We start from the raw sequence: 27,634 nt of genomic DNA, 5'->3' as shown, positions 1-27,634 counted from the left end.
CCATGAAGCCGCTGGGTTGTTGTTGTTGCTGGTTGTTGCGCACATTAACTGGCACATGCTAATACCCCTCACGGTGCAATTCCATATATGTCTCTTCGGAAGGGTTCAGTGGGGCTTGTCCCAGTCCCAGGTAAGAATTGTGCATAGGATTGCCTCCACAGTCTCATGAATTGCAGAAGAACTAGCAATGGGGCATCTTAACAATGTATATGCCACTAATTTAGTTTCTCTTTTAGAAATGATCATAACCAAAATATGGAGGTGAAGCATGTGTCATGTGTACATGCACATGTATGTAAAATTTCAAAATACAGGTTTACAAGTGCTGATTTACCAAAATAAGGAAAGGAGAGACCCTCCTTTATATGATTTTCTGAAACAACTGAAGTTCCTTTTAGTAATTGGATGCACTGAAGCTGAAATTGATAATTAACTGTCTTTCAGCTTAAAGGATCATTAGAAAGTCAAGCACCTAGCCCACATAATTACTGTAACCTGACATTTTTCTTTTGAATTCCTTACCTCCTTATGCTCTGTGATATAAAATATCTTATCTGTGTCTCCAGATGACAGCTTTTGAGAAACTAATCCTTTTCTGAAAATATCATCTGCATCTTCCTAGAGATTCATTTTAAAGATGTTAACTAATTGGATTTAACCTACACTGTACATCTCACTTTCATTTTTCTTACAAGATAAGCCCTAATCTCCTGGCAGTAAATGTACAGGAACTGTAAATGTTACAAAGAAATATTTCTTAATATAACTGCTCTGTTGACTTAACACTGTGTTGCCCAGTTTAAATATAAGATCTGGGGTTGACCATACTGCCATCACAAGTGGTGGATACAGCCACTAGTAAAATAAGTGGGGAAATCCAGTGAATTTACAGTCATAGGTCAACAATGACAGTATCAAGGAAGTAATGATGGAATTAGTTGGGTAGCACTACAATCTTCATGAAATATCAACAGATCACCTTGCTGGTCCTGTGGCATGGCAGATGAGGAGCGCCATATATATTGTTCCTGCACTTGTGGCCAGATGTTTTGGACTACAATTCCCATCCGCTACAGCCAGCATGGCCAATGATCAGGGATCATGGGAGGTGTAGTCCAACAATATCTGGAGAGCACCAGCTCTAGAGAGAAGTGCTGGATTACCAAATACAAAGAGTAGCACCAGCCTATGGGCTGCAAATCTTTTAGGGGCCCTGTGACAAAGGTTAAAATATATTGATTTGATCTTGAAATAAAATTACAATCAACGTGATCCCACTCGAGTGTGCGCATGAGGGGGACCCCAAGATTTTAACTGCCTAGGGGCCTCCACAGGGTTTAATTTGGCACTGCTGGAGAGATGATGATGGCTGAGGGGGTGGGGGGTGGGAATAGAACAAAGCCACAACAGAAAGAAGAGGAACAGTCCATGTATTTTCAACAAACCTCTGCAAATAAGTAACATTCATTGTTGGATTTTGCCAGTGAAGTCAAGTGGATGACTCAAATATTTAATTTTACATATATGTGTGTGAATATATATATATATATATATATATATATATATATATATATATATATATATTTGCTTTCGTAGATTTTCACGGGTACAGGAATGCAGGTTTTGGTGTCTTCGGGTGTCTTCCCGTGTAAGAGTCGGGGTGTCTGTGCGACGTTTCGACGAGGTCTCACTCGTCATCTTCAGGCTGGTGCTTTCGGCTTCTTGTTACTGGAACAGAGCAGAATCTGGTGTTTGAGTTCCTATAAATACTGTTGAGGGGTGTGGTGTATAGCCTCCAACGTTCTGGGCAGAGAGGAAGTTCCTAGATTAGTGTGCCTCTTCTTCTTTTGTTCCTTAATTACTTGAGGGATATCTTGAGTGATTTCATGAGTGATATTCTGAATATCACTGGGTGGGTCATTAAGTGTAGATTAGTTGCTAAAGCTTTTGTGTCTTGACCTCTTGAGCTTGTGAAGAGTTTTTCTGAGAAGATGGCTGTGCTGCATTTAGTTGTGCTGAAGCCATCGAGATAGAGAAACACCCTCACAACATGAACAAGCGTGACGACACGTCCCGCCTGCCAGACATCTGGAAATTAGCCCTCCCCACAAAAACCGACACCAGAACCAGAGGCACACAGAACGCCGTCACCAATCAACCACACCAGACCCAAACCCAGACCCTCTCCACAGACATATTACAGACTCCATCCAGTAACCAAACTATAGTGGCACCTCCGGATGCTGCACCCCCCTGCAATCCCTACACAGATCTGGCTGGCACAAGGCACAAAACCACAGCTCGCCCCTATACACGAAGCCAAGCCAGAGCACAACTAAATGCAGCACAGCCATCTTCTCAGAAAAACTCTTCACAAGCTCAAGAGGTCAAGACACAAAAGCTTTAGCAACTAATCTACACTTAATGACCCACCCAGTGATATTCAGAATATCACTCATGAAATCACTCAAGATATCCCTCAAGTAATTAAGGAACAAAAGAAGAAGAGGCACACTAATCTAGGAACTTCCTCTCTGCCCAGAACGTTGGAGGCTATACACCACACCCCTCAACAGTATTTATAGGAACTCAAACACCAGATTCTGCTCTGTTCCAGTAACAAGAAGCCGAAAGCACCAGCCTGAAGATGACGAGTGAGACCTCGTCGAAACGTCGCACAGACACCCCGACTCTTACACGGGAAGACACCCGAAGACACCAAAACCTGCATATATATATATATATATATATATATAAAGGTTATAAGAAATTCAGCAAAATACAAAGCTATATGACTTATACTTGGGGACAATTTGAAAAGGCTACTTAAAATATCATTTAGGCTCTATAACTGCTTGCTCTGTTCTTCCCAAAGTGGCAAGCTACCTGGTATTATGCATATTATTTTTCCTATTTGATTTTTAACTTTTTAGCAAACATGTAGCCCACAATTTATGATTACTATAAAACAGTGCTTACAGAATGCGTACAAAGTTTTACTGTCATTCTAAATGTAAAAATTGATGATTAAGGCAAACACTACATACATGCATTAAATAAACTACAGAAATTTATGAACTTACTGCTATTTGGATTGTCACCAATGATATGATGTCGGCCACTCCAGTACCACAGCAGTAATGTAGCATCACGAGAGCCAGAGACTATGTAGCAGTCTCCACCGATATAAGATTCTGATCTTGCAAGGCAAGTAACTACATCCCAGTGGCCAAACACAATCTGAGTTAGCTTGCCTACAACAAAGAAATGGTGTGTTACTGATGTTTTTGTTTTAGAGCATTACAAATAGAAATGCAAGGAACTGTAATGCAAGGCCTACCTGTTTCTGTGGAATAAACTCGAAAGCTCTTGTCCCAGAAACCACAGATAAGAATGTAGCGATTATCGGCTGTGACCACAAAACAATGAGCATTGATCTGAATGCTTTGATCCACAAGATCTGTGATTTGTCGTTTGTTCACACCAGAATTGTTAGCTGCCGAAAAAGAAAAAGCAATTTCACCATTTAATTTTGGGAAGATGGACTTAATGGTAACATGGTTATCCCAAGCTTTTAGAAATCTGAAAGTAATAGAAGTAGAAAGATACATCATAAAACTGGGAAGACAAAATGGCCATAGACTCACAACCAACCTCACAGCCTAGAAAAGATTAACATGCCTTCAGACCAAATAGTTCCTGATGATGCATGTCTCAGGCTCCAAGGAAGGCAAAAAGACTTCTAGGGCTACTGATCAATCTGTCTCAGAGGAAATTGCTTCCTTATTTCAAAACCCACCCTTAGTTTATTTCGAAAATTCCCCTCTGAGCTACCCCAACCTCTTGTCTCCAGGGCTGGAATCATATGACAGCTAAGTTTATAGTGGCTAATTTAAAGCATTCTGCAGGCAATTCTAACCATATGAAGGTTTGTCCATTTGTAGTCCTTGGCCAAGTGGTAAACATGGAAGCTGAGGGCATCATAAAGACTGGCTCACTGCATGACCATAGGGAGAGAAAAAACGATTGTCTTTCCTTCAGGTTAGAACCAGAACCTGGTTTATGTATCCACTATGGGGTAAACAATTCTGTGATTCCACCCCAAATGTGGTCGGTTTTGATTTCCAGATGAAGTGGGATGTGGAGAAGAAGCCTTAATTTGTCCAATGTAGAAGGCATCCAACAGGCTTTGTAGAATGCAAACATGTTTTTCCATTTCCAGCTCATACTGCAATACAGTTTCCCCACCCCAGCCCATCAATCCCTCTAGTGAATTATCCTAAGGTAAAACACCAAGGAAACATGTAAGTCTTTATTGTTGGGTCAGATCTGTGCAACTTGGTTCATAAGCTGTGGGAGTAGGGTGATGACTGAGAAAGATTGCTTCATTGATCTGTTGCACATTGTATCTTGCTGACTGGAGAGGTTTCTTCACTGACACCTACATACCTATACCAGGGGGAACCAACTCAAGCAGTTTAGATTTTAGATTTGGTTTGTTTATATGGTCCATTGCCCCTCCCCCCTCGTATTAGTTGCATATCTTGCCTTAGCTTTAATAAGATTAAATACTAGCAATCAGAATGCAGCATGAAAAAGTTGCTTCCTGCCTCACTGCTATTGTGCACACTTCAATTCAAATAAAAAGTAGTTTGATTGTCACTACTTATGGCCAGAGTGACTTTCATCTGCATAACAAGTAACACCCGCTGCCGTGCCAATCTAAAACCACCATCAATTCACTAGGCTAGTGTAACACCTTTAACATAAATTGATGCAATTATTAATTTCAATTATCAATTATTGTGCCCCATCCTATAAATGTTTTGCCAATTTCACAAATGTGAAATTGTTCATCTTCCAACAAAATTAGGCAGCTTTGTGGATTACACAAAGTTATTCAGGATGATAAAATCCCAGCAAACTGTACTGTTTTCTCAAACAGGGTGCATAACCAACAAATGAGATTTGACGCATACTGGAACAAACAAACAAGAAATAAATTCTAACTTCAAGTGCACATAGTTAAGATCTAAAATGGCTATGCCAACCAGAAAAGAGTTCTTGGGCTTATGGCAGCTCAATGAAAATGTCATTTCAGTATGCAGCAAAACAGATGGGCCACAGATTTAGGGCAGCCTTCTTCACACAATGCATAATTAATTTGCAGAGCACACAATGCAGTGATGGCTACTACATTTGATAGATTTAAAGAGGGAATTTAACAGATTCATGGATGATAGGACTATCACTGACCACTAAAGGGACCGGTATATGGAACTTGCATAGACACTTCTGACACCAGTTGCTAGAGGCAAAGAAGCAGGGATAGCTGTTATTTCTTTGATATTAAAAATGGGAGTGTTTTTCATTCTTTAAAGCCAGGGGTGGACAGTAATTGCTGTCAGCAACAAAGGACGCTTACTTATACTGAGACAAACCACTGGTCCATCTAGCATAGAATTGCCTGCTCTGACTGGCAGCAGATCTGCAGGGTTTCAAGCAGTAGCATTTCCTAGAGAAAGGAGGAATTGAACTAGGGACCTTCTGCATGCAAGGCAAATGCTATATGGTCCTTCCCTCCTCCCTGAAGTCTTCTAATTCATTATGAAGCGCATTCAATATGTTTTGAACACATCACGTTCTAATAAACAGATACTTTATATTCTCTGACATACCAATCAATGGGTCCATTTCGATGGGAAGATGATGAGCTTGATCCAAAGAATATCCTGGGGCTCCCCTGAGGCCTACATAGTAAAGGAGAGAAAAAAGCCAGTGAGGACTGTGCAAGTGTTATTTCACTTCACTTTAATGGGTCTGCACTGCAGGGTGATCATGTTCCTATTTTTTACCTCTTCAGGTTAAAAAGATGTTGTCCTACTTTGAACAGCAAGAAATCAAGGGAAGGTGCACAAATATTTCAAAGTAGAAAAATGGACACCATTTTGCACTACCTTCTGGCCCTGAGCCCACTATGGCCTCCTGGTTTCTTACTTGTTCCTGGAATGTTCCACTTTTCCTTAGGACATCCCTATTTTCATTGGAGATATGTTGGAAGGTATGGAGTTATCTGACCCTCAAGCCGTCTGCAGGCAATCCTATATAGGGAAGGTTTTTTTTTAATGCTTAATGCTTTATTATTATTATTTTATATATATTGGAAGCTGCCCAGAGTGTCTGGGGCAACCCAGTAAGACGTGTGGGGTATAAATATTAATATTATCATTATGAAATGGGACTCCCCATTTTCATTAGAAAAATGCTGGAGGGTATGGGAGTGCTGGTCTAAACTGAAGTTGAGACAGCAGACTATTATAGCAAATTGGTAGGATGCCACTCTGTAAACATTACCCCCTAAGCTTTGAGAGAAGAGGGAGGCCATATGCTACCAGGCTACTGAAAAACAGTGTTCTGGGCTCCCTTTCCCAGGGAAGTGCTGCTTAAAGCAGAGGCAGGGAACCCTTTTCAGCCTAAGGGCCACATTCCCCAGTGGACAATCCTCCAGAAACAAAAGTGACTTCTAGTAGACTACATTGCAGCTGGGCAAAAGTCAGAGGTTGCCTCACTCACATACCACAGATCTCTCCATCCTCGTTCTAGGCAGGTAAGAAGCACCATCACTGTTCGAAGAGACATTTAGTCAGGCAAAAGTACTCAGAAGGATTGGCCTGTGGGAGAATAGGCAGCCTGGAAGTGTTCTCAAGGAGGGTCTCCCAAGCCTGAGGGTCTCCACCCTTGGCCTACAGCAAAGGTGTTGTGGTGTTCTGGACAAAATGGCTTAGAAAATCAGGCAAGAAGGGGATGGTTGGGCCAAGGATACAATGATGTTTTGTTACAAGATGGAGTGGTTCCAGGCAACCTGAGAAAGTGGCAAGACCATTCCTGAAGAAAACTATGCTGTATCCAAATATCAAATTTTAGACCAGTGGCGTGCATTGCTATCAGTGCTGTTGGTGATATGTACTTCTGATGAGGCAGTGAATGTGCTGAAACTGTCTGATTGTGATAGTGGACTGGACAACAGCCAACAAACTCAGGCTTAATCCACAGAAGACTGAGATGGTGCTAGAGGGCTGTGCAGCTTGCTCTAGATGGGCACACAATCACTCAAAAAGCTTGTCTGTAGTTTGGGGGTCTTTCTGAAGCAACTGCTGTTCCTTGAGGCACAGGTGGCCTTGGTGGTGAGGAGTGTCTTAAACCAGCCTAGGCTGGGGGCTCAACCACAACCCTGTCTGGACAGGCATAACCCGGCTGCAGTAATCAATGCTCTGGTAACCTTAAGATTGGATTACTGCATGTGCTTTATGCGGGAGTGCCTTTGAAGAAGTTACAGCTAGTGCAGACAGGCTATACTGCCGACAAGCTCAGGGTAAATTGATCATGTGTCATTGATTTTAGCACAGCCGCACTGGTTGCCTGTACATTTCCAAGCCTCATTCAATGCGCCTCTCCAAATATGAACCTTTGGTTGTTATGTGAGGTCCTCCTCTGGGTGCATTCTCAGAGGGTGGAGACCACTGGAAGGTATTTTCAGTTGTAGCTCCCTGCTTGTGGAATGCTCTCCCAAGTAAGGTCTGCTTGGTGCCAACATTAACATCCTTTCAGTGCCAGATAAAAGCTTTTCTCCCAGGCATTTGACGCATCACAATAAATGTGCTGATGTTTACTGATGAAATGTTTTCTGCTGCTGACATTTCTGCTGTTTTGGTGTGTCTGTGTATGGGTTGCTGTTGTGGTTTTATTCAATAAATAAAAAGTTAATAAATGATAATAATAAAGAATTTACCAGTACTTGAATGTATTGTTTTCGATTTTATGCTAGGTTTTTGGCTCTAAACTGTGGACTAGATATAGATAACCCTCGGGGTCCCTTCCAACTCTACAATTCTATGTTGCTTAGAGAGGTTTTGTAGTAAGTAAACAACAACAATAAAAACAACTGAAGTATAACAATAGTCCCAATAACATCTATTTGCAACTAAAAGAATTCTTTGTGGAAAGTTCAAGACAAACGCTCTTTAGGAAGACATACCTACAGTGTTGTGCCATCTATTCACTGCAAAAAGTCGGCTGCAAGTCACAGTTACCACGGCAGGAATAGTAAGATGCGGAAGCGTGTTGGCTGCCACATGTGTGACAGGAGAATTTGATGGAAATTTGAGAACCATTATAACATCCTGCTGCATCTGATCTTTAAACATAAGTGGACTCTGTGGAAGGAAACACTGTTGAGTAGAAAGGAGAAGAGAGCAGAAGAAAACAGAAGGGATAACACAATTAGTGAAGAGGTCTGAGGGGAAAATAAGGCTAAGCGAATCAGGAAGCATTTGCACATACAGGGGGAACAATGTTATATGCACATCTAAGCTACAAGAACAGGACACCAAAACTAGCAAAGCTATTGGTGGAGCATTACACAAGGGGAAATAGAGAAGAGGTATGGTTAAGGTCCATTGGGTTATCATTACAGGGTGTGAAATGATAAAGTCAGCATTAACAGAAAGAATATCTCAATAGTTACAGCACTTCATATAGTGACAGTGTCAATCAAACAGAAGCACCACTTACATCTTTCATAAGGTTTACATTATATATAATGCAGCGGCTCAAAAACAACCAGTTAACAGTTTCATAGAAGCCAATGACAACACTGATTTTAATGGCACCCACAGGACAAAAAACCCTATACATTTTAAGAAGAAATATTGGGCTCTGTTGAAAATGGCAGCCCCATGTGCATTATGTGGTAAGTATGCATGCATGTGTGACTACTGTTTCAAAAATATTTTTTCTATTAAAAAAAAATCTAGTGTGGCTCCCCAAGCCCATGGAAACAGATGGACATCCCTTAGGCTCGTTGGGTTGGAGGCACATGTATGGATAAGTATATAAACAGCTATTTTTGTCTTTGAATAACAAATAAATAAAATGTTTGAAAACTAAGAGTGATGAGGAGAACACTGCTAATGAAATTTGTTTTCAGAAGCATTATGCATTCTAAGTTGACATATAGGATTTTTAACAATCTTGTCCTTAATCTAACAATGTAAACTGCTTTTTATATTAAATAAAATATTTCAGACAGCCTTGATGACTGTTTTTAACCGCCTTCAATTTTAACCTGAAGATTGCCACTTGTCCAGTTTTAATTGTAATTTTTTGAATTAATTGTGGGGTGTACCTTAATTTATTGATCGCTTGTTTTATGCATTGTCTTACTTGTATGATGTTAGCCGCTCTGAGCCCGGCTTTGGCCGGGGAGGGCGGGATATAAATTTATTATTATTATTATTAGGGAAAGTTCAGTGCCACCAAAATTATTACTTATACTATGTTTCCTCTAAGTTTTTTTTTTTTTAAAACTGTCAGAAACACTATACTTTGGAATTTACTGAAACTTTATTTAAAAAATCCTGATAGTTATGATGTTCCAAACAAAGAGCAAAAATAAAAACAGATCTCATTGTTTCCAGTTTTAGGTGAATAATGGATTTCTTCTTCTTCTGGAATAAATACACAAAAGAATGGATAGGAATGATTTGGGAGTTCAAACTGAAGTTAAAAGTGCACACTGTGTCCTCTCCAGAGAGTGGGCTGGAGGTTGCCCACATGATTTGAACTACAATTCCTCACTTCTGACAAGTAGCCAGCGTTCATAAATCACATAAATCATTTCCTAATGCTGCATTCTCTTCTTGCAATATGATCCCCACCATAAGAAAATCTTCTGGGCTTTTTTATTTTGCACAATAGTATTCATCAAATACATATTCATGATGAGAGGGACTTGTTAAAAGAAAACCAAGGAATTGGGGAAAACAAAATCTGTGACTGTCAAGCCACAAATTTACCATTATACTGTAATCATGCAATTTATCTGCACAGAGTAAAACATACAGTGTTTGTGGGGAACTCAGGGCACATAAAGAGAAAGTGTTACTTAAATTGGTATTTTATGACCTATAAAGGATCCTCAGATTCAGAGGAAATAAATTCCCAGCAAGCAGTTATATCTCACCAGGTGCATGGCAGAGCTCCGAGGCGGATGTGGCTCAATAAGCAACTGAGATGGCGTCTGTCCAAAGTTCTGTATCTGTGCCTCCATGGCCTGCAGGGAAAGGAGAGTGATTGTCATAATCAATATGCATCAAAGAGATAGGTCAACACACTCCTTGACAATGCAAGCATATCCCAAGTCAGCCATGAAAAAAGTCCAGAAAATTCACCGGGTGCTCTTCTCTCAGGCTGCAGACTCATCCAAGTGTTAGTATTTTGTAGACAAGCTTTGCTTCTCCTTTCAAGCATGCTTCAGTTAACCAACTAACCATTCCTATTTCAAGTAGCTGGAAATGCATGTGAAAATGTTAACCTGTGAGGACATGCAGTTAAGGTCTTGTGAGATTTCTCTGCACTAAATACAGCATGTATACCTTAATAAAGTCCTTTGTAAGGAGGAAAGTATGAGGATCCCTAATAAAATAAGCTTCTGGAATCTTAAATGAAAAAAAGAAAAAGAAAATGTGAAATAATTTTTTGGGGAAAACACAAATCTAAAAAAAATAAATACAAAAATTTACAACAAAACCAACAATTGCAAATGATTCATATATCATATATCAACAACAAGGCATAAGTGTGGAAGATCAAGTATGCTATGAAAACTATTTAACGTGACATGCTTATATGAGTAATTTTGGTGTGCTTTGTTCTCACTAAGTGCATGCTTTTCTAACTAAGAATATTTAGCATGATTTGGTCCACATTGTTATAAAATTTATTTTAGAAATTAAAAGGAGCAATTTAAAGCAGAAGTAGAACTTGTCCTTCAGACAGAAATCTTTAAAAAAATATCATATTTATTCTAGAACAAAACCCAGAAAACTGATCTTAAATCATTTTTTTATAGTGGCCATTCCCATTTGGCTTCTGACTTGGATTTAGTAGCAAAACACCCAGGGATTTGAAGTGTGATGCCATCAATATGCTGATGACACTCAGCTTTCTCTCTCTCTCTCTCCATTTCACATGAATCGGAAGAGGCTGGGCAGGTGCTACACTGGTGCCTGGAGGCTGTTATGGACTGGATGAAGGCCAATAAATTGAGCCTGAAAAGACAGAGGTGCTGTGGGTGAGTGGTTCCTTTATTTGGATTAGGGAAATGACCTGTTTTGGGTGGGGTTGCATTTGCCCCGAAGGATCAGGTATGTGGTTTAGGGGTACTACTTCCTTGATTCTAAGCTGGTATTTGAGGCTCAGGTAGCTTCAGTGGCAAGCTACACCTGGTTCTCCACCTATAGCCTGGCTTCAGAGACTCATGCTCTAATAACCTCCCTATTGGACTCCAATAAGTGCTCTATGTGGGGCTAGCCTTGAAAATGGTCCAGGAGATGCAGCTGGTGCAAAATACAGGACAATGTGCCACCACTTCTTAAAGCATTGTAGTGGCTGCTGGTCAGCTATTGGGCTAAATTCAAGGCTTTGGTACCGAAGCACAAAGCCCTGAATGGCTAGGGGCTGGAGCTGCCCCTCTTGCAAGACTTACTATGAGATCAGTGGGGGAGGCCTTGCAGGTGGCACTGTCAATGGGCAAGGAAAAGTCTTCTCCATGGCTGTTGCTACGTAAAGTGCAGGGCCAGGAAACCCTAGGGAGGGGGACTCTTAAAATAATGTTACATTCAGGATCAGTGGGACCCCCACATTTGCCTAAATGCCAGTTGCTGGTGCTGGGCTCTCCTCCGCCTCCAAGTCATTGGTTGTTTTTTAACACCAGTGGTTCCAATTAACAACCTGCGTATGTTGAACATAGAAAACTAGATGTGCTCTTTTTGCCCTTGTGTAGTAGGATCCATTCCTTCTACACTGTGTGTGTTGTGTGAGCATTGGATTTGGCCTTTTGCCATCCCCCATGACATCTATTGGGAAAGTCAAACACTGATACAACAATATATTCTCCAGAACTTAAATAACTTAAATTATTTAAAAAATATATTTTTCAGAAACTTCTTTTTTAGACATCAGCATTTTATCATGCACATTCCTGTGGAACCAGACTGCTCCCCCCTCTCTGTGTTAAATATTTAATCATAAGAGTGTGTGAGGAATAATACAAATGTTTAATGCCAAACAATGTCTGTTGAGGATGCAAAGGTTTCCAGAAAAAGCTCTTTTGATAAACAATTCAAGCAAATAACCCTTATTTTCAGTAGTCTGACAACATTAAGGCAATTTTCTTGTGCTTTTAAAGCATCATTTTGAAATAAAAATGTTATATTGAGTATCTATATTAATCATGGACATTCATCTGCCACTTTTTATAGTAATGGCTTAAATAATGTTTCTTTTCTTTTGCAGATGCAGCAGAGAAATGAATTAAATCTTGCAAAGTGCTGCCGGGCTTTAATTTACACATTTGCTTTCAAGTTGACCAGTCTTTGGCAAATTCTGATTATACAGCTACAACTTCAGTTTACACCAATGCTATTGATTTTGCCTCCTTCTTCAAACAGATTTATGTTAACAAAGAGGGAGGTTGAAAACAGCAGTAACTTCTAAATAAGATGGGTTGTTTAGATTATAAGAGATGGGCACTTAAATATATTCTGTCAAAGGCAACCATTATTTTACAGCTAAATACATCTTATTTAGTATGTACTCAGTGGCTTTTTACCACCTGATTTTCTATACAGAGGAGTCAATGGTAACCCTCTTAATTTTCAATACCCGTATAGGCTGCAAATCAGGCACAGCTATCAGCTTCTACTTGCCAAGCTATTATATGCTAATATAAAGATAGCATCAGATATTACTGTTTATGTTGGTCCAACTATTATTATCTATTACAAGTCTCAAAATACTTTTGAATTAACATTCTCAAGGAAGGGAAAATGCCAGAGAGATGTGATCTCAAGTTTACATATACCTGTCAAATTAGACAAATACAAATTTCTTCCAATTACTACATGGACTGGATACAGAGAAGGTATTTGTAATTCAGAAGGAAATTGTCCCCTAAAGTTACACTAATTAATTAAAGACCAGATATTCCCATAGCTTTGTGATCTTAAAAGTAAACTAACCTACATCTTTAGTACAGTTATCGTTGACGTTTCAAGTCACAATCAGGAGTTTTTTCACATGCTTAAATTGGTTTTGTTACATGTCTGATTGCTGTTAACACTGTTAGACCATGTCTCTGACACCTAAAATACAGCAATTGTAATCATCTTGACACATGATAACTGATAATGATTCCAGAGCCTTTTTATTGTCCATTATTTCATAGAATTGGCTAAAGGAAACATCATAGATGCAATCAGTTTTGAACCCACATGATACATGAAATGGAAAACATATGCTATGCTAACACATTATGGGTTGGGTCCTGACTAAGTTAATTGCTCCTAAGTTTCACGGAAATCAATGACCAAGTTAGGTGCTACGTAAGTCCCATTGCCTTAAATGGAAATGAAGGCTGCATACACACCACACATTTAAAGCACATGGCTTCCCCCAAAGAATCATGGGAACAGTAGTTTACCTCCTGCAGAGATATAATTCCCAGCAGTTCCCAGGGTTCTTTGGGGGAAGTCATGTGCTCTAAATGTGTGGCGTGTACAAGCACTTTAGTCTGGCTCATTTAGACATACTTTAGCATGTCTTTTGGTATACATATAAATTAATCTACAATAAGAATGAACTGCAACTGCCATAATTCTTGACCATCAGCCATGCTGGTTGAGGCTGATGGGATTCCACTCTGCTCCACTGGTATGTCTTACAAATATGGGCGTTTGTCACTTATACATGTCATTTGGGGGCGGGTTTCTTTCTCCTTTCTTTTTCCACTTGCCAAGTGTATTATCAGGGCAAAGTCCCACTTAACAAACCCTTATTATAAAAAACAACAACAGAAGTTGGCAGTCATATGGGTGTCCATTCAGCACTGACATTATATCAAAACCCCACACGGTGGTACCTCGGGTTAAGTACTTAATTCGTTACAGAGGTCTGTTCTTAACCTGAAACCGTTCTTAACCTGAGGTACCACTTTAGATAATGGGGCCTCCTGCTGCTGCCACGCCACCGGAGCATGATTTCTGTTCTCATCCTGAAGCAAAGTTCTTAACCCGAGGTAATATTTCTGGGTTAGTGGAGTCTGTAACCTGAAGCATATGTAACCCGAGGTACCACTGTATATAAATGCAGCTTTGGTGTTATTCAATAAGGAATAGCAGGAAATCTATCTGGCAAACAGAGCTCCAGATGCTTTGTGGTTATACCACACCTAAGACAACATCTGCACTTCAAGCACTTCAGGGAACATTCTGGTTTACCTCAAGAAAAAAAAGGGGGGAGGAAGGTTCATCTATCTTTCTTATCCTCTGCATTTGTCAGTCCTCTTCCCCTCTTAACGGTCTGCTGTCCTTCCCTCATCCTGCTTTTCATTTTTCTCCCTACGCTATCTGATGGCTCATTCCGACAATGATATTTCTGAAATGGATACAACACCTCTGTAGCCTCTTAAAAATTATGGAACACCTTCCCTATGTCATATTCACAGCCAGGTAGCAATAGAAAGATAATGCCAGGCTCACAAAATCCCCGTGGCACTAGTGAGAACCATAGCAACATCTTTTTTATTTCTCCCACGGTATTTCATGTGATCTCCATCTGGCCCTTTTGAAAAGTCTGATCACAATGTAAAAAACCTCATTTTATTCACCCTGTAGCTACAAAGAGAATCTGTTTTCAAGAATTAAGCGTGAGTTGCACCTCAAGAAAAACAAAACCAACTGACTACAATCAGTAGTGGATTTATAGGTATGAACAGCAGTAGGAACCCGTATGGCTGGGGGCACTCAAGATCTTAGTATACATCATTAACTGAGAGGATACCCTTGAAATGTCACTACAAACAATTGCCATATCATTGCTGGATTCTAATTTGCTGTGGTTTCCACTCTTCATTTTTCCTACTTCCTGATTAAAATATAGCTGCTGTAGAACACAGACATGTTCTTTACTAGAACTTGCCAGAACTTTCTCCTGTTCGTGGTTATCTTAAGAAGTGTCTAGAAAATCCAGTAGTAACTAGGGGTATTAGAGCAAGTGAGAAATCTGGCTGTTAGTTATGTGTTATGAAAAAAATATTGTTTGATAATATAAGAGTAAAAAGGCAGCCCGTGTTATTAATTAACTGGTTCTTATGCATTTAGCTCTGTCATACTTTTAGTCATGCACAGGTGAACCAAAAGGGCTCCTCAAAAGGATTGCATAAACCATAACTCCAACACTGACTACAATCCACTGAAGAGTATGTGTGTCATCTAATCTGAATGGGGGCTTACATAGAAGAAGTGCTTAATGGCTTGTTCCTGCTGTTTTGTGACCATGAATGCTGGAAGCATTTGTAGATGAATCCTGACACTCCTCGCAATCTTTTGTGAATTTCTACATTTTAGCAAAATATTAGTAAAACAGCCTAAAGATAAGAGCTCGTTTATCCTTGGGAGGCGGTGGGCTCTCTTTTCTTGGAATGATAAGCACTAAGCAGAAGCTAGTGGCCATCACTGGGTATGCAGAAGATGCTAGAATTTGAGCAATGAATTGGACTTGAGGATTTCTGACTATAAGTCTATGTATGAAAATGCAGATATCATACCCTCCAACATTTCTCTGATGAAAATGGGGACATCCCGTTCCATAATGATAATGTTACTATTTATGCCTCATACATCTTGTTTCCCCAGGCACTCTGGGTGGCTTCCAACATATATAAAAACATAATAAAACATTAAACATTAAGAAACCTTCCCTATACAGTGGTACCTCGGGTTACAGAAGCTTCAGGTTACAGATGCTTCAGGCTATAGACTCCGCTAACCCAGAAATAGTACCTCGGGTTAAGAACTTTGCTTCAGGATGAGAACAGAAAGTGTGCTCTGGCGGCGTGGTGGCAGCGGGAGGCCCCGTTAGCTAAAGTGGTATCTCAGGTTAAGAACGGACCTCCAGAACAAATTAAGTTCTTAACCCGAGGTACCACTGTACAGGATTGCCTTCAGATGGCTTGGGGGTCGGATAACTCCATACCTTCCAACATTTCTCCAATGAAAATAGGGACATCCTAAGGAAAAGTGAAAAACATAATCTTACATTAAAGCAGCAAAATAAAAAATATTGTAGGAGATGGAAGAGCTATTTCCTTAAGCACATATGATAATGAATTGAAATCATTTTCAGGTTTTGTCTCTTGTGCTCAGTAAGTAACACTATTAATTTTAATGCTATTTCTCCTTTTAATGCTATTTCTACAAAGTCAGCATGATTAATAGCCCATAAGCACTCTGTTTTTTAGACAAGCAAGACTGACAGCCCTCTGGGTAGAAATCATATGCAGTTTGAAGATGTTATTGTTTCATACTAATGATATGAGAACCTGCTTCTTTATTTGTGCTTACAGCTGTTAAAATAGCATCAAAATATTCAGTACTTGTGACAAGCTAGGTGAAGAATATTGATTTCATTTTGGCTTTGGCATCTTTAAAAGCATGGAAGAGTTTCACTGAAAAGCAAAAATGCGTCTTCAGCTGGCACTGTTGGGAGATGAAGACCAAAATGAAAATGGTGTAGAAGCTAAAAATCCTGCTTCATAAGTCCTAACAAAATCAAATTATTTAAAATGTATTTTCAGTGTAATGTATATAATGGCAGTGATTTAAGTGGTACATCTGTATGGAAGAATATCTATACTATGTATATGTATATGTATATGTATATGTATATGTATATGTATATGTATATGTATATGTATATTACCCCATTGTAGGTCTTCTTAATTTAATTTTCCCCCATCCAGGTACAAAGGAGATATAATCATTGAACCACATAAGCCTAGTTATTCCATAGTTCTGGGGCACTACTGAAATTCTATGGTCTTTAAATGACAATCTATGATTACATTAGTACTTTTCGAGAGTCACAACCTAAAAGCAACATTAGTCAAGCACCCTCAGGTTCCTACAGTTCACCTTCAACTTCTCATCTTTAACTTCTGTAGCACTGACTCTTCTGAAGGGGCTGGTGGCTTTCTGCAATCCAGAACGGTGACTGTTGGCACCTGCAAGTTTAGGAAGCAATGTGTATCCAGCCTAATGGTCCATCTAACAAAGTGATGTCTGGCGATGGATTTCCTTCCTAGCTATGGTCTCAGCCTCCAGCTGCCTGTGACCCATGACTGGATGGGCTGAATATGATATCACACATACTAATCATATACTTCACCACTTCATTAAAAAGTAACTGGCCAGCCCACCCAGCAAAGATCATGTAACCTTCTAACGGAAGTGCTCTTAAAAAGAGATCAGGAATGGTAAAATAATTTAGGAGAGCACAAGGTATTAGAAAATATTTTTGGGGAAGCCAAGTTTGCATGGCCTCAAACTACTAGGGTACAACTGGCAAGGAGGAAGACATTAGGTGCCATTGGTGCACCTAGACACAAACGAGCAGGTACCAACACAATACTGGTGAACTAAGAAAGGCATCCATTTTGAAAAGGCAGAGATGCTGTTAGTGGGAGCTTCAGCCCATCATTTGGGCAAGTGCTTCTGAGTACTTGCTGGCAGAGTTGGGAGCCCCCTGACACGTGGAGGCAGTGGCGTAGCGTGGGGGGTGCCAGGGGTGCCGGCCGCACCGGGCGCAACATTTGGGGGGGCGTGTTTGGCCGGCCTTCCTCGAGGAAGCAGGAACCCCACTGTCCTCGGACCTCCTCCGAAGGCTGGCGGTGGGGCGGAGAGACCTTCTCCCTGCACCAGCCTTCAGATGGCTGTCCTGAAGACTTGTGGTGGGAGCAGTGGCGTAGCATGGGGGGTGCAGGGGGGGCCTGCCGCACCTGGCGCAACATCTGGGGGGGGGCGCGGAAGAGACTCGAGTGCTAAAATCCACGGGTTAGGGGGCGCAAATTTGCTTGCCCCGGCAAGGCAAATTTGCTTTGCCTTGCCCCGGGTGCTGAGAACCCACGCTACGCCACTGCGTGGAGGCTGGTGGAAGGATTTCCTCTTCATCCAAACCCCCTGCAGCACAGTGGATTGGGGGTTTGGATTGCTCTGTTAGTATTTCTTTATTTTTAATATTTATATACTGCCCACTAACCAATATTCTCTATGTGGTTTACAAGTAAATTATAAAAACCATAATAATGCAAATGTCTTCAGGCAAGTCTCACGTATTTTCCATCATGCTTTTCAGGAGTTACTAATGGAACTGCTTCTCATGAATGGGTCTCATATATTTCCGCCTGACCACCCACCATGAGCTCAGCAAGCCTCACTTTTTTATTTGTATAAGAAAAAGCACTGGATTTAATTATATTTTTAAGGAGCCTAGAAGCCATTGGCTGAAAAGAATTTCATCCTCATCTAAATTAAATGCTAAGATTCTGAATAACTTGAAAGGAGAAAGCTTTACTGTGAATTTGAAACTGCCCCCTGTCTCCTGATAAAAATGCTTTTTGGTGCTCATGAAATTTAACAGCAATTGCTTACAGCTGCCTAGTTCAGTTTTTATTTAAAGAGCTCAACAGTGGGCTTTAAAAATTATCAGCCTAAAACAGGCTTGATGCATGCCATGTTTACTTGTCAGGATTTCACTTTTCAGGCATACTTTCCATCAATGTTTGGGTGGATGTTCTGTTTGGTTTTCCTTACACTTGGGAAATCTTTACACCTCTTATCATCAATTCTGCTGCCCCTCACATTTTGTCATGTAGTGGGCACAGCTTTGGATAACAACAACAGCAGCAGCAGCAGCAATTTATTTATACCCCACACATCTGGCTGGGTTTCCCTAGTCACTCTGGGTGGCTTCCAACAAAATATTTAAAATACAGTAAAACATCAGACATTAAAAACTTCACTAAACATGGATTATGGCAAGGGGCTCCAATATAGTCCATAATGGCTTTTGTAAGAATATTTTCCCTGAAATATCTGATAAAATATAGCAGAGAAAAGCATGCAATATAGAATTTCAGTTAGAATAAAGATTATATTACAATATCACATTTATATAGCCATGCATAACCCCACAGTTCCTGGTGATTGCTTACTCATGAAATACATGTATATTAATGGTAAACAATAAACCCACAAACTACCAGCCTTACCAGTCTACAGTCTTGTTTGTAATTTCAGTATAATGAGATTCAAGGTCTTCCAAATATTCTTTTATGGGATACTATTCAACAGAAACTGAAGCCCTTTGGTTTCAGTGGCACTTAACTACTTACAACTGTGAACTGGGCAACAGCAGCCATAGAGAATTTATAGTCTTTATTTGCAAACACCTAAAACTCATGCTCTTCCACAATTTTCTTTGAGAGATAATGATTTACTCTAATACAGTCCAACCAAAGTGTGTCTGAAACACTCAACCCAATATTTTTATCTAGAATATTTAGATCCTGCCTTTCAATTTGAATAAAATTCCAAAATGTGTAACAGCGACATTATAATACAAACAATGATTTAAACAAAAATATAATGAAACAAATGATTAAAATAGCTAAGGCCTAGAGCAAACAAAGAAGAATGCTGGAAGGAACTGTGAAACAGGAATAGCCTCCTTCTCATACAAGGTTTGCAAAAACGTGTTGTGGCTGTAAATTTTACTTGTACTAATCTAGATTGCTACATGCAATGCCATCCTGCTGTTTTATTTTGTATTGTTTCCTGGGGGAACAATATTTGAATGGTTGATTATGATACTTATTCAACTATTCTTACTGGCAGTGCTATTTTTCTAGAAAAAGAGGTGCCAGAACTCACCATGAACACCTCCCTTGTTCTCTTAGAATGGCAATGGCAATGGCGCCCACCTGAGAGGTGTCAGTAGTGGGGGGAAAGCCCTGCTTACTGAGGAATCCTTGGAGGGGTTGTGCTGGGGGGGGTATCTTCTTTCTTGAAATATACATATTTTTAAATCTAAAGAAACAGGAAACTGTTCTAGTTTAATTTTTGCTTTGGATGGGTTCATAGAGCTATTGCTAGAGCTATTTATATTAACATACTGTTAAACTTGCCACTGTCCAAGCCCATCTCTTGGGAAGAACTATTGGCTTGGAGAAATCTAAATCCCTACACTTCAGCAACCTGATCCACAGAGAGGCTGCATGAAAGCCTCTCATCTAACTTCCTTATAAAACACAGAAGGGAGCCCTCGAGCAGAGCAGATGATAAAGGCTGTAGCCAGTTCAACTATAGAATATTTTCACAGTCCTGTGCTGGTTCCCACAACTATAAACTTACGATAGCAGTTCTTACCATTGTTACCAACTAACCAGGTTCTTAGGCATTTGGAGAGTCTTTGGGAGTCATCCCAACTGTCAGATTATCAGGTAAGCCTCCTAACAACTGAACTGCAAGTAAATAAAACGTTCAGAAGTGGAGATTATAGTTCCCAGGCCTTTTTTATTATTATTATTGACTTCACTGCCTAATCCTAAAGAAAATGGAGAAAGAAAGAAAATCCATTCTTTGAAATGATCATACCCAAGAAGTAAACTAGACCAGAAATGGCAGGTGTGTGAATGTTGTTCACACCTGCCATTTCTGGACTAGTTTACACCCTGAAATGCAGCGATAGAATTCACTATATCTTTTCCCCAAACAGGTTGGAAAGCAACTGGGAGGCAACTGATTGTAAATGCATGCTGCTCTAGTCAGTTTTTTAGACCTGGCTCCTGAGATTGCCATGCCCTGTCTAGTTTGGCATGGGAGGATTTCTGGTCACGTCCTTATCAGGAAACGTGTGGTAGCCATTTCCAACTTTACAACACATGGTCCTCTATTTGAAGGGCTATCCAGTCCAAATCCAGTGTGAAGATAAAGAACAGTAAAAATTGCAGAGCAGCTTCCTTGAATCTGCCCGTCAACGAGACCTGAACAGCAGACTGCGCAGGTACACATGTCATCTGGTTACAATCTGCTCGACTATGGTGAAATGTATTTCATTTATAGTCAAACTATTTTATTTTTAATAGCGCCTTTTTGTTGTTTTGGCTTATTAACTACAACATGAGCATGTAAAGGAAAATTTCTACCTTTGCAACTCTATATAAATTAACATATGTGAATTTCATGCAAATCAATGTCTTACATAAATATCCCTTACATAAATATCAGGGCGTTTTGGTCTAAACCACTGAGCCTCTTGGGCTTGCTGAATGGAAGGTCGGCAGTTTGAATCCGTGCAACAGGGTGAGCTCCCGTTGCTCTGGCCCAGCTTCTGCCAACCTAGCAGTTCAAAAGCAAACCTTACATAAATAATATATTTCTCAGAATGCATTGAAAGTGCATTATACAGGGTTGTATCCAGCACAGCATTCTGTTAATGCTCCATCAGCAAAAGGACTTCTGCTTGCACAACACAACGTTCTCGCCCTCTCCTCCTCCCTGCACCCCTCCCAAATTTGTTCTAGAGGTTCTTCCAAGCCTCTGTGGAAGATCTGGGGAGGGTGTGAGCTGCACACGGGGGGGGGGTGTCCCACTGTGCAAGTGGAAATGTTTGTGCTAACTGAATGTGGCGGTTGAGTATGAGAATCACCCACAGTGATTATTTTGGAGGGGAAAGATACTACAGCCAATAGCCAGAGGTCTTGAGTAGATGCACTAGTTGCATATTTCACTGGATCCTGGCATACAAGGATAAAATTAATTCAATTCGATTCATTTAGAAATTAATTGAAAATAAAAATGCTAGTCATTAGATGCAAAAGCCATGTTACATTCCTCCAACCTCCGCCAGAAGTCGAAGAACCTGGGCAATCTTCTTATGTATTAATAACTATGAACAGGAGAAAAGCAGACATTTGTCACTAACAAAAGAAATACCTCACAAAGCAGAAATAAATATATTTATTATTAATATTACTAATAATAGTGAATGTTCTAATTTTCTTTTCCTGTACAAATTAATTCAACCTACATATTTATACCGTATTTTTCACCCTATAGGATGCACTTTTCCCCCTCCAAAAATGAAGGGGAAATGTGTGTGCGTCCTATGGGGCGAATGCAGGCTTTCGCTGAAGCCTGCAGAGCGAGAGGGGTCGGTGCGCACCAACCCCTCTTGCTCTCCAGGCTTCAGGAAGCTATCCCCCCAGCCCGGTTGCTCTCTGACCCGTTCTGGGGGCTGGGGTCGGGGGAATCTCAGGCTTCCCCCGCCCCCTGCCCTGCAAGCTCCGGGAGCGATGGCGAGGTTGCGCAACCTTGCCTTCGCTCCCAGCCCCCCAGCCCCAAGGCTAAAAACGAAGCCAGGAAAGCGAGCCCGCTCGCTGTCATGGCTTCTTTGCTCTTTGGGGCTGGGGGGGGATAATTCCCCCCCTTTATTCCCCCCCCCCAAATAAGTGCGTCTTATGGGCCGGTGCGTCCTATAGGGCGAAAAATACGGTAAATGTTTTATATCAGAAACCAAATGCGATGTTTTGTTCCATTTGCTTAATAGCAAAGCATAGTTTTTGTGAGACATGACACAGAGGAAACCTGGGGAGGCAGACAGAAGAAAATAACCAAGCAAACCCTGGAGAAAACTTGATGTTGAAGGAATGGCTTTTAATGGTATTGTTTGTTGTGGTGGTAGCTTATTGTAGAAATAAAGCATGATCATCTAAAGCATTATTTTTAATGCCTAGGATATGGAAACAGACACACTCAGTAAATCCAAGTATGTAATAGCCATATTTTTCTTAGGTTATATACACAAAGCTGTATTAAAAATTTAAATGTGATTTTATGTTCAGTTAGTTCACAGACCAAGCTAGAAAAACATTTGACCATCTAGGACAAAGCATTTTATATAGTGGGAGGCAGTGGAAGACAGAAGTGTCTGGCGTGCTCTGATCCATGGGGTTACGAAGAATCGGACACGACTAAACGACTCAACAACAACAACAACAACAACAACATAGTAAAATAAAATTTTGTATTCTACAAATTCATTGCACATTTGCCTACTAAATATTCTTATCAGTTCTGATTACACAGAAATGAAGCCACCCTATATATTGCTATACAGTGGTACCTCGGGTTAAGAACTTAATTCGTTCTGGGGGTCCGCTCTTAACCTGAAACTGTTCTCAACCTGAAGCACCACTTTAGCTAATGGGGCCTCCTGCTGCTGCCGCACCGCTGGAGCACAATTTCTATTCTCATCCCGAAGCAAAGTTCTTAACCCGAGGTACTATTTCTGAGTTAGCGGAGTCTGTAACCTGAAGCGTCTGTAACCCGAGATACCACTGTACTTTACTAGCCTGGACTTGGTGCATTTTTTAAATTTTTAAAATTAATTTGAAGGTATAAGGTGAAGCACACTATTTGTTTATTAGATTGTTTAAAACTGTCCTTTCATGTGCGATCCAAAGGCGACTTACAAATATATAAAATGAAAGCAATTAAATTAAAATTGCACACAAATACCCTCACAGCAATAACAGAACACAGTGAATTATCCAATTCCAATTCATTAATTATATTTATTATTTGCTATATTGCTCTGGTATCTATGCTAAAAGAGGGGGGAAAGTGTCAGAAACCCCACTCATTGGAGCCTTGTACCTATTTTCCCAGCTGTGTGCATCACACAATCACAGGAACCCAGCGCTTCATAATCCAGCCACCACATACCTGCACTTTGGTACTTTTCCAATAACTTAATGGAAAAAACAAAAGCAGATGGCCACACCATCAGTTACTCTGAACAAGGCTCAGTAGCTAGTGAGCCTAGGAATACATGTTCTGTACAACCTCAATTCATATTTGTTGGCTGAGGTAAAAAAGCTACTTCTTGCTCCACCTTTCCTTGAAGGAGCCACCAACTTTGTGAAGCCTTGGATTCAGGTCTTGTGTTTGAATCACTCTGATTGTATCTAGATGCTGGCTCAAGACATTTTGCTACCTGAGGCGAAGGACAAAATAGTGCTCCCATTCCATGGACAGAAATCTGATTGGACTAGCAGCTGGATATTATTTAAACACTGGTGACAGGACAACATTCGACACCATATTGAGTGCAGTAGGCCTGCTTAGGAGGCACTTGGCAGACTAGCATAGAAGATTCAGGGAAAATAGTGGGTGACTGCGGCTGCCCTCTGGCCCCTGCTGTCTGAGGCAGCTATCTCACTTTTCCTAATAGCAGGACTGGCCCTGCTTGTTTACCTGTGTTGATCAGATCTTTAACTGCTGAGTTCTGGGTCTGATATTATACATACATTTGTCTAGAACAACTGTCACCTCTGGTTTGAACCTCAAAATCTCTTATTAATATCACAAGTATGATATGGCATGTTATGTAACCATTTACAGTGGTACCTCTGGTTGCGAATGGGATCCGTTCTGGAGGCCCGTACGCAACCTGAAAAGAGCGCAACCTGAAGCGCCGTATCTGCGCAGGTGCGTGGCTTGATTTAGTGCTTCTGCGCATGTGGCAAAACCCAGAAGTAACCCTTTCTGGTACTTCCGGGTCGCCGCGGGATGTAACCTGAAGTGTCCATAACATGAGGTATGACTGTATTGTAGGCGAAGAAGAGATAGAGGTTGTTGCCCACACAATTCTGAATCCTCTGTTACCTCTCCCTTTCTCAGGATTCCTAAACCTTTGCTTCCATTTGCCCCTTTTGTCTCCCTGCACTATTGTACAAGTGCAGACAAATGCTGACTTCACGCTAATTGTGATTAACAAATTGGAAGCCAGGCATAGAAGTGCAGTAAAAGAGTTTATCAGCAGTTAGCTGCAGTTACGAGTGGGAAGGATTTCCCCTAAACTTGTCATGTGGGCATTTACTCCTGGCGAGAGTGGGAGAGCAGGTTCCTGAAACTGGCTCCCAGTTTGCAAATTGAAATTTGGAGTGCTACAACTACACTGCACTACAGAGATTCTTCAGGCCCTTGTTGAAGTTCCAAGAACAAGAAGCAGCCAACCTTGCCAAGGTCATTTCAGTCAAAGGAGCTGTTGAATTCAGCTATTTTGTATCCTAAAAATAAATCCAAAATTATTTCAGGGAATTCAGATAATGGAACACTCCACTGTATATTACAGCAAAAAACTTGAATCTATTGTTTGTGCTGTCTTTAAAAGACAATTAAAGAGGCACATTATCAGTATGTCGAATATTGTTAAGATGATCAGCTCTGCTATTTTCTAAGAAAACTATCTAAATTGTTCAGCAGTCTTTACTGCAAAAAGTTGAAGAATGCAAAACATTGTAGAATAATAGGTAATTTATTCTAAGGTAATGACTGCAATATAGCTGAAATCTGTGCTAATAGAGTAAAAAGGCTCCCAGCTATTTCTGCTATAAACAGCAGTCAGGTAATTTTCATTCTTCTTCCCTACAGTAAAATACTACTTTAAAATCAATGCTAAAATGTTTGCTACTAATTTCTGAAGTGCAAAAATTACTACCTGTAAACAGAATGTACTGGCAAATAAAAGAAAGAAGCAGCTTTCACAAATGGCATTCCTCCTACTTTTCAAATTGCAGATGGGAAAACACAACAGCACTGGAGTATGTACAGGCCTTATTGTCTACAAAAAAACAACAAAACAATTTAAAACAATGGTCCCAGGTGAATATATAAGAAATAAAAATGTGGAGTCATATTTGAATAGATAAATATCTACAGGGACATGGCAGGTGTTTATACAATATACTGGAGTGTAGGTCCCTAACGAAATTCCTAGAAAAGAGGATCAGGGCCCACAAAAGAGAGGACTTTCCATTGCTCATAACTGACTTGTGGAATTTGCGGCCACAAGACGAAGTGATGGGTCACAGAATCACAGAGCCTGAAGGGATCTCAACAGCTATCTAGTCCACCCCCCTTTTGATGCAGGAAACCACTGCCATAGCATCAGTGAGAGAAGTGCTGAGCACAGAGCTTGCTAAATGTCATTTGGACAGTGCTTCCAAAGCGCTTGACAATCAGGCATTTGGGAAGTGCTGCACAACTGGCAGCAGCTGCCAAGCCCCATTTGGCCAGACCTCACCTTTGTCTGCCTCACGCTTAATGCCATGTCTGATGACAGGTGTAGAGTAGGTGGCCGTGATTTGGCCAGCATGGCTGTGCAGACCAAATGGGAAGTCTTGGCATTGGGCTTGTGGGTCAGAGGTTCACCACCTCAATCTAAGCAGTGCTAGTGACCATGTATACAATAATTTCTGCTGTAAGAGCAGCATGAGTGCTCAGTCAGCCAATGTGTTTCTGTGATGGTGCTTGTGTGGCAGTAGGGATAGGATGAACTGCCCACCAGTTGGTTGGGTGGGGAAAGGATGGTACCATGAGGAGCTATTTCTCTTCCCTGCCGGTTTGCAGACTTGTATGCTAAGACAAGTCTTTCTCTGCACAGTTCTAAAACTGGAAGAGCTGGTTGTCACGGCTAATGCTGCTAGTTGCTTTATCTGTGCTGGGATCTTCTGATGTAGGATCTTTGCTGGAGTTTGCCTTCCTACTATATAGACTGAAAGTTGTGTGGGGTTTGAGGTGGGTGGGCCCACCTCCTCAGGTAATGAGGAGATTGCTTGCCTGGGCCTGGGACAGGGGACTTTTCACCACTGCTAGCTGTCCTCCACTTAAGGAGAGAACTTCTGGTCTTGTAAATTCTTCACAATTATCCATAAATTCTTCGTAGAACCACTGTTATGTGGGAGAAAGCTAGTCTCTGTATATTGAGACATGTGGGAACTAACATTTAAGTGATCAATTCTGTAGATACAATTAGATCAAAGGAGATCTAGACGGATGAATTTTGATATTCCTGTCAGATTAAGAAAAGTGATTGTAAGTCAGGAGGATCAAATATGTGAATTCAAAATATGAATAGCTTTCTTAACAATTAATACAACATAGGTCTCCTGCCTGTTAAATATCGCATTATCTTTTTATGAATGAGTGTTGATATATTCCACACATATGTTTCTAGGCCTTACTAGTCACTATGTAAGGCTAGCTAGCATTCCGTCTATTTTGTTAAAGATATATCTGTCTTGTTGGGTCTTGACAGCCCTATCATGTCAACCCCCTGTAGCAGCATAGAGTTTTTCAGCAAGGGGAAGAAAAAGTAAAAACTATGCTTCCAGTGGGCATATTTCACTATTGCCGATCCTGAGGGATGATTTGTTATTCCTGTCAGATCAAAGAAAGAGATAAGAGAAGAAAATAACATCTAAAAACTTGAACCCAGAAATGAGGGTGACGGCAAAAACGTCAAGACCAAAACATTATGATGCCACTTAAAATAATTTAAATATGCTGGATATCAAACACTTTCAAAAGAAATAAATGTTGCATAGGCCATATGCTCTGCTAGCTGACAGGAGAACTAGTTTTTAAGGTTTAGGAATTGGTCATAGAAACCAACTGTCAAATGCTATTCATTTACTGATTTTTTTTTCCAATTGGCCATGTGTGTTGTCAGTAAGATGAGGTCTTTTGACAGGCAACTGCTTGAAATGTGACACATATGTCACTAGGAAGTTCTTCTGCAAAGGCCCATTTAAAGATATGGAAGCTGTGCAGAGGCATGCTCATTTCATTGTGGGCTTGTGCAGGAGAACTGCCTGGTCAGTTGTGTCATGAAC

General features: G+C 40.5%; 1 protein-coding gene and 1 long non-coding RNA gene across 6 annotated transcripts in view; one reads left to right on the top strand and one right to left on the bottom strand.

Annotated features, from left to right (window-relative positions):
• The window catches only part of LOC309531856, a 63,364-nt gene extending 50,886 nt beyond the window's left edge, over positions 1-12,478 (top strand). The window contains exons 4-5 of one of the 3 annotated variants that reach the window (XR_014219478.1): positions 11,041-11,131; positions 12,355-12,478. This is a non-coding gene — a long non-coding RNA (uncharacterized lncRNA). Of the gene's footprint in view, positions 1-4,222; positions 4,305-5,863; positions 7,785-11,040; positions 11,132-12,354 lie in introns of those variants that run through there. The other 2 variants (XR_014219479.1, XR_014219480.1) reach the window with 2 other exon arrangements.
• NBEA (neurobeachin) overlaps positions 1-27,634 on the bottom strand; it is a 353,050-nt gene that overhangs the window by 15,416 nt on the left and 310,000 nt on the right. For 2 of the 3 annotated variants that reach the window (XM_082221536.1, XM_082221534.1), the window contains 5 exons: positions 10,022-10,111; positions 8,036-8,228; positions 5,679-5,750; positions 3,341-3,496; positions 3,084-3,254 (listed from right to left, as the gene is read on the bottom strand). In XM_082221536.1, coding sequence (XP_082077662.1) covers positions 3,084-3,254; positions 3,341-3,496; positions 5,679-5,750; positions 8,036-8,228; positions 10,022-10,111 — 682 coding nt within the window. Of the gene's footprint in view, positions 1-3,083; positions 3,255-3,340; positions 3,497-5,678; positions 5,751-8,035; positions 8,229-10,021; positions 10,112-10,433; positions 10,497-27,634 lie in introns of all 3 variants that reach the window. The other variant, XM_082221535.1, reaches the window with a different exon arrangement.

The sequence above is a fragment of the Podarcis vaucheri genome (assembly GCF_965113315.1).
Source record: "Podarcis vaucheri genome assembly, chromosome: 4".
Lineage (NCBI taxonomy): Eukaryota > Metazoa > Chordata > Lepidosauria > Squamata > Lacertidae > Podarcis > Podarcis vaucheri.
Note: the sequence above shows the minus strand (reverse complement) of the source record. Positions and strands in the feature narration are given on the sequence as shown.